General features: G+C 39.6%; 1 protein-coding gene and 1 long non-coding RNA gene across 2 annotated transcripts in view; one reads left to right on the forward strand and one right to left on the reverse strand.

The window, feature by feature from the left end:
* The window catches only part of LOC123184811 (uncharacterized), a 6,252-nt gene extending 4,168 nt beyond the window's left edge, over nucleotides 1-2,084 (forward strand). The window contains exons 2-4 of the long non-coding RNA XR_006493089.1: nucleotides 1,029-1,195; nucleotides 1,337-1,396; nucleotides 1,545-2,084. This is a non-coding gene — a long non-coding RNA (uncharacterized lncRNA). The remainder of the gene's footprint in view (nucleotides 1-1,028; nucleotides 1,196-1,336; nucleotides 1,397-1,544) is intronic.
* Nucleotides 2,085-6,219: 4,135 nt separating this feature from the next.
* On the reverse strand, nucleotides 6,220-7,035 carry LOC123184812 (momilactone A synthase-like). The gene is made up of 2 exons (XM_044596868.1): nucleotides 6,718-7,035; nucleotides 6,220-6,596 (listed from the first exon to the last, which is right to left on the reverse strand). Exons 1-2 carry the CDS (start codon nucleotides 6,786-6,788, stop codon nucleotides 6,413-6,415), a joined length of 255 nt encoding a protein of 84 aa, XP_044452803.1. The 5' UTR covers nucleotides 6,789-7,035; the 3' UTR covers nucleotides 6,220-6,412.
* Nucleotides 7,036-7,603: the final 568 nt, after the last annotated feature.

Consider the following 7,603-nt stretch of genomic DNA (forward strand, 5'->3'; position numbering starts at 1 on the left):
TCGCAAGTACGAGTGTGTGTGTTTGTTGATGGTCCCCACTTGCATGTCGACCATCGACTCGCAACTAGGGTGTGTGTGTGTGTTTTGTCATGGCCCCCAGTTGCAAGTCCATCATCAACTCACAACTAAGGGTGTGTGTGTGTGTGTGCGTGTGTTTGTCGAGACTCCCCAGTTGCAAGCCGAGTATCGACTCGCAACTAGGTGTGTGTGTGTGTGTTTTGTGGTGGCCCCAATTGCAAGGCAACCATTGACTCACAAAGAGTGTGTGTGTGTTTGTTGAGGGTCCCCATTTACAATTATTCCATTTTTGATAGTTTTTTTCCTTTTTTGATGTAATAAAAATTTACAAGGTACTTTTTTATGAAACCCCTAAAGAAAAAAAGATTTCTAGTTTGTTTTAATATAACTGCAATTTTGATAGAGACCGAATCTGTTACATACTCAGAATTTGTTCAGTAAGACTGAATTTGTTAGATTCAGAGTATCATAGAATTTCTGAAAATTTAAGAGCGTGGTTATGTGGCAGGGGGTGATTTAGGTGTAATTAGTAGCATCGTTCTAGGCTTATGTGAAACTTTTGAGCAGGGGAGACCCGGACTTCATGCAGACTGAAATTAATAGTGTGTTGGTTATACAGACTGTTTTTTTGTTCATTCATACTGAATTTGTGTCCATCTAAGGCTGATTTTTTTTGCTTGATCGAGGTTGTAATTCTCCCCCTGGTCAGTTTGAAATTCTCAGTGGTCAGTCACATACTTTTGTTTTTCCAGAAATGAATTTTGTTGTGATTCAGACATGGAACCCTAGGAGTCATACAACTCCGATTCTAGGGGATTCTATATACTTTTTCCTCTTGTTTTCATTTCTGATTTTAGACATTCAATTTTTTCCCATTGGCTGGTTCCTCCTAATATGTCTAATTATGTACGTGCTTGTCACAATACGATTACAACAATTTTTCCGTGCTCAGTTCATACTTGACTATTCTTCAAAATTCTTTGTTTATCTATTCTTGTTTCTTTTTACAGGGGGATGTAAGCAGAGATACCAACCATCAAAATTCAGAGAGCAATATCATCATTGAAGACCTGGACCAAACTTTTCATGGCAATGTTTCTGAAGTTGAGGCCTCTAATATTGATTTAACAGAAACGGATGCATCAGATGGCATGTTGCTTGATGGTATCAGAAAATGGTAAATCATTTTTCACCGCACCAAACTTTTTTGTGTTTTCGTGCTTCTTTTTTGCCTTCATAAGTTCAGTCTTGTTTGAATATAATCTGTTCTATAAGAGCCTAATTTTCTTTTTTGTTATTTTGGTTTTTTTGTATGCAGCTGCAAAAGAGCGATGAGAGTAAACATGGGAGGAATGTTTTGAAGGAGCAAAGCAGGAAGGTAAATTGTTTTTTATTTCAATTAACATCTTTTACCTACCACGCCATCGGTTTTTTTATTATAAGTAGTGTGTTATCATGCCAAGTACTTTTCTGTTTGATAGAGCTGAATTACTAATTTTAACTTGTCTTTTTTGCTTGATTATCAGAGGTCAAGGGCTTACATGGGAACAACCCAAGAATGTTTGAATAAAGGAAGAGCAAGTGCGTATAGCAGATTTAGCATAGGGTGTTCTTCCAAGATAGTCGACAGTGTTTGCAAAAGCAATTACAGAATGGAGCTTGTGAAGAACTCTGGATTCGGATACATGCTTGTGAAGAACTCTGGATTCAAGCAATTTTTCCAAGTCCTACATCTGGTCCCAAGCTTTTTTTACAACAAACAAACAAATTAAGCCCACAAACACAAGGCCTAGGCCCAGGAAACTTGCCGAGAGTGTGGGGGTGGTGGAGGGGGAGAGGATGGCCCAGCCCTGGAAGCGTCCAACAAAAAAGGACGAGCAACGACAAACAATCGAACGACTGGGTGACAAACAATCAAACGACAGAACAAGAACAGGGGCGATCAGGAGGCTACAAACAGGGTGATGTCATGTTAGATGTGACATAATTACCGTTAGGTGCCAACCTTTTTTGTGTGTGTCGAGGACTACCTATAGCGTCATCTTGGTTTAAGTTTTTTTAACACATACGCTTACATACATGCACATACACTCAACGCACTCATGCACACACATCTTACCCTTATGAGCATCTTCGAGTTACCGAGTCGGCACATCATTTTAAAATTGATAAAGTCACCACATGCGCATTACAGTCGACGGAAACGGCTCCTCTCACTGACCGAACATCGCCGAACGATCCGAAATAAATTCAAAAGAACGTGAACACTTGTGTCAAGTCTAAGACATGAACTCTGCTGGGCTGGTTGCACCATATAGATCTTGGTTTATGCTTCCTGCGTTTTAAATTTGTGACAAGTCTTTGACCAATAATTGCAATAGTACTAAGTTGTGATTTTTACTCCCTCCTTCCCATTATCTAAGGTGTCTTAGTTTTTCTTAAAAAAATCCCCAAATCAAGGCGCTTTAGCTCTCTTGTACGGTTGCCACGATTTTTTCCTCACCTATTTTCTCTTATACGGTTAGCTATCCAACCAACCATTTTGAGCGCATGAGAGGTGTTGAGGCTGGAAAACTGTATCGGTCAAATGGGTCGTGGAGTCTTTTCCTCGTGCAACTGTACGACTCAAAAAAAAAACCACTATGCGTTAAATCTTGTGTGAAACACTTAGGCGCCTAATACAATGGGAAGGAGGGAGTATGACACAACGTCCTGAGCATAAATAAGTTGTTTCTAATATGAATCCAATGATATCAATTTTGTATCACATAAAATATACACCAGTAATTGCTGGTCCAGAACCTATTATGTGAAGTATTTTAAAAAAAATTGGGAGTACTGAAACCAAAACAAAACCACATGGGTTACCATGCATCAACCACAGGACAAAGTCAAGGCCCAGCAGGCGAAATCAAAGATCTTGTGCCAAACTCTGAAATGGGGCCTATCTCATGACGGCAGGTTGCAGGGGCTTTGAGGGGTGGGTTGAAGGGGTGGCATGAGCGCATGGATCATGACAGTGAATAGGGAAAACTCCTTATCGTCCATAGGCACTAGATTAAGTAGGACCAGGGGGAATAACAAGTTATTACCAAATACAAATATAAGAATCTTATATCTGTTTCTTTATGTCAGACGCTTGGAGTCCTATACAAGTGATTCACAAGTCAACGGCCAAGCTATTTTCTTATTTTTATGTTGGAGTGGAATGTTTTTTTGTAAGTTTTTGTTTATTTATTTATTGAGTTTTTTTATGAGTGGGACAGTCAAACTACTATATTAACATCCGAAGATCCCAACTATCAGCACAACCCAAAGAGGCAGGGTGGAGAGGAATGCAAGCAAGGCGGGCATACCAAATCCTATGTGGCGCCTATAGCGTTAATTACAGGTCAATTGGTACAACACTCACACTCAACACGTCCTCTGGTTGAGATGGTTAGGTGGACAGTGGTATCCCCAATCCACCAGGGTTCAAATCCTGGTGCTCGCATTTATCCTGGATTTATTTCAAAAATTCCGGTGATACGCTTTCAGTGGGAGGAGACGTTCCCTTCGACTACGAGGCGCCTACAGTGACTTCATAAAATCTCAAGATGATATGTCGGCTCAGTCTTTCGAAGGTGCTCATAGGGGTAGAGTTTGCGTGTGTGCGTTTATAGGGGTGATTGTATGCGCGTTTATATGAGCACTTGCGTCTGTACTGTGTTAAAAAAAATGTTAAATGACCTGTAGGCACATTATCTCTCTTCCCCCATCGATTTTGGAAACAATCTACAAGCTCGTGAATGCTATCTCTCTTATAGCGAGATTAGCATCTGTCTCGCCTGAACGGCTCTCACGTATAGGACGGCCCATTAGCGATGTCGCTCGCTTGCTAGTTCAGTCCTTCGCTCACTCGTTTTACATACGGCTTCATCCATTTATTTCCTTTTTCTTTTCTTTTTCTGGTTTTACTCATTGGTTTTCTTCGGTTTACTACTTTTTCATCCTTTTTGTTCGTCTCTTTCAAAGTTTGACCAGTTATTTATTTATATTTCATCCATGTTTTTTTATTAATTTTTACTAGTTTTTTTCTTTTCTTTTCTTGTTTCATTTGTTTTTTTGTGTGTGTTCCTTTAGATTTTTATAGGTTTGTATTATTTTCTTTGTCTATTTTTCGTATAGGCCAGAAATATTTTTTATATATGCTTAGCATTTTAAAAATAGATGATCAACATTTTCAAAACATATATTTTTATTGCCTATTCTTCAATAAATATTTTAAATTTTTTGTATACACCAGGAAGATTTTATGTACAAATGTTTGATATTTTCTAATGATTAACATTTTTTACAACATAGATTTTATTTCTAATTTTTCCTTATACATTCTACATTTTTTTAGACATCAGCAGCATTTTTTATATACACGTTAAACATTGTCAAAATACATGATTGACAATTTTGAAAACTTATATATTGTGATGACTATGTTTTTCCTTACATATTGTACATTTCTGTATACAGCGGAACCATTTTTTCTATACACATTTAACATTTTAAATGCATGATTAAAAAATCAAACAAATTGGAACCTATAGTATTTTTTGATTTCTACATTTTTTCATACACATTTTAAATTTTTGTATACATTTAATGTATACATCTGAAAAATCTTTTCTTACACGTTTAATATATTTTTAGGCCCTGATTAACATTTTTAGAAAACATTTGTAAACTTATAGTATTTTTTGTTTCCTCGTCCCATACGCATTGTACATTTTCTGTATACATTATTTTCTATACACAATTACAATTTTTTAATGCATGGTTAATATCTTCGTAACTTATGTATAAAAAAGTGATTTTTATAATGAACATACTCAGAAGATTTCGAAATATAATCAAAAGTTCAATAATGAAACTTAAAAAGAATAGATAAAGAGAGAGAAAAAGAGAGAGAAAAAGGGCTTGAGGGCTGTGTCCGCGGTGGCCCGGCCCAATGGGACGGCTGCCTTCAGCGAGATGTCCTAAAGTCTCGCGCTTGAAGTGTTTTTTGCTGTTTTCTAGGCCGATTTTCTCTGGTTTTTTGCTTTGTTTGATTTTAGCAAAAAAATTCCTTTTGTTTTTTCCTCTTTCTTGTTTTTCTTTTTTATTATTATTTATCGTTTGTAGAAATCTAAATATTTCATGATTTGTTTCATTTCGCAGTTTTTGGAAAATTACAAACAATTTCAAATCCGTGAACTTTTTGTCAAATTCACGATTTGGTTTTCAATTTTGCGTAGTTTATACAAAGTTAAAAACTTCCCAAATTTTATAAAAAAATATTTATGCATTTTTTTCAAATTTGGAAAAAAATTGGTTTCGTGATTTTTTTCCAATTTCATGAACTTTTTCCCATATGCCGTGCAGTTTTTTTCATATTCCTTAACTTGTCAAATTGATGAACTTATTCAAATTTGTGATTTTTTTTACTTTATATGAATTGTTAAGAAATTTGTGATTTTTTTGTCAACGGTGAATGGTGAAACTGGTGGTTAGAGTTCTGCAATCGATTGTCGAGACGATTGGTCAACAACGAACGCTGGCGGTTCTCGGCCCGCCCATGAACTCCACCGCGCCGTTGCATCGGGTGACCTCGTCGCCTCCAATCGAGCGTTCTTCGGCTCGACACCGACAAACCAACTGCATCGGGGGACACTGGCCGCAGGAGGCGCGGGGTGGATGTGAGCGAGACCGGCGCTGCGAGGCCTAGGGCATGGCGGCGGCGTTAGAAAGGAGATGGGATTTGTTTGTGCCGGCCCCTGGGTTTTGTGGGCTTTGGTTGGCTGGCTGCGTTTTTATTTGCTTTTTTTTAGAATTGCAATGTGTTTAAGTGGACGTCCACGTACGCTATTTAGGTTAGTGTGCGACATAGTGAGATAAAGTTTAAAGCAGTTCAGGTTCAATGTAATTTTGTTTTTAAGAGTCGTGCTGTTAACTTTGAGGCACACACTCTAGCCAAGTTCTCGCTTTCTCTAGAACAGGGACGTCACGTCTGATTTGGCCTACCTCACGACGTAAACTGTATCCTAGACCTTCTGAGTTTGATGAATAAACTTGGCTTTTATCCCCCACGCCACAAAACAATGTGCTTATTTTGATTTAGTTTTCCAAGCACATCTCTAAACACTGTGGTGGAGTGTGTTGATTGTGGAGCCCTAGGGATGTGTTTCATAAGTCAACGTCCAATTCCCTTGCAAAATTTAAAAAAGTCTACGAGATATATTTTTGAAGTGATACAGTTCATTCATCACGAAGGTTTTCTTTGGCAATGCTGAAGAAATAAACAGATTTCACCCGCAAGAAAAGAAAAGAAATAAACAGATTTGTTCCGGTAGAGCAATACGCTGACTCTAATTGTGTCCCTTCATTGTGCCGGTGCCGGCATGTTGGGTGCCTTCCCCGCCGTGAACCCGCCGTCGACGACGAGGTTGTGGCCGTTGACGTACTTGGAGTCGTCGGACGCCAGGTACAGCGCCGCCTTGGCGATGTCCTCCACCTCCAGCACCACCCCTTCCATCTCGTTGTGGCCGGTGCTCCTCGCCGCTCGCCTCCAGGCACCAGTATGGCGTCAGTGTTAAAAGGTGTATAAGATCATTGGCATAAGACTAGCAACTAGAAAAAAAATACAAGGAAGGCTGGCGGCGCGCGAGGTTGTGGCCGTTGACGTACTTGGAGTCGTCGAACGCCAGGTACAGCGCCGCCTTGGCGATGTCCTCCACCTCCAGCACCACCCCTTCCATCTCGTTGTGGCTGGTGCTCCTCGCCGCTCGCCTCCGGGCACCAATATGGCGTCGGTGTTAAAAGGTGTATAAGATCATTGGCATAAGACTAGCAACTAGAAAAAAAATACAAGGAAGGCTGGCGGCGCGCCAAGCGTCTCAAGTCGCATATCAATCGCGTACGTTTCGTGAATAGTCACGCGAGCGCACACGCTATATGCATGTGTGTGTATTTAGCATATCTCTCTCCTATGTAGCACCTCAACTAAGTGAAACACGAGGACTCCCCTTATAAACGGGTTCGATTTTTTGTCCACAGTCGAGGTGGTACTAAACTACACCTACCCTTCCACACCACTGCCCTCCCACGGCTGATGAAACAAGCCATCCTTGATGGTCCACGTTGGTTGTGTCAAGGCCCAACTGGCAGCTGCCATGGGCCACGGTCCACTCCACATGCAATGCAAGGTTGGCACTGGGCATCAAACGTGTGACACCTGTGCTCCCATCATACCAGTTCCCTACCTCTGGATGAGACAGTGCTCGGGTCATTAGATTAGGTGGTCCATTACGCTTCTTTTTGCGGTTATTAATTATTCCCATAAATGGCTTCATCTATTATGGTTAACCGCTCCCGTAAATCTCTCAGATTCGTTGAAGCAACGTACTCCCTCAGTCCGTAAATAAGTGTACTTCTAATTTTTGTCTTAAGTCTAAAAATTTAAATTTTGACCATCTATATACAAAAGATTAGTAACATATATTACATCAAATTGGTATATTATGAAAGTATATTTCAAAACAAATCTAGTGATACTAATTGAGTGTTATAAATG

This window comes from Triticum aestivum, chromosome 2A (assembly GCF_018294505.1).
Source record: "Triticum aestivum cultivar Chinese Spring chromosome 2A, IWGSC CS RefSeq v2.1, whole genome shotgun sequence".
Taxonomy (NCBI): Eukaryota; Viridiplantae; Streptophyta; class Magnoliopsida; order Poales; family Poaceae; genus Triticum; species Triticum aestivum.

Excerpts from the sequence above, each read along its gene's own strand:
- LOC123184812 (XM_044596868.1), bottom strand. The coding sequence starts at position 6,788 with ATGGAAGGGGTGGTGCTGGAGGTGGAGGACATCGCCAAGGCGGCGCTG. Across the intron at positions 6,597-6,717 it reads CTGGCGTTCGACGACTCCAA|GCGAGCGGCGAGGAGCACCG; the intron begins GTACGTCAACGG and ends TGGTGCCTGGAG.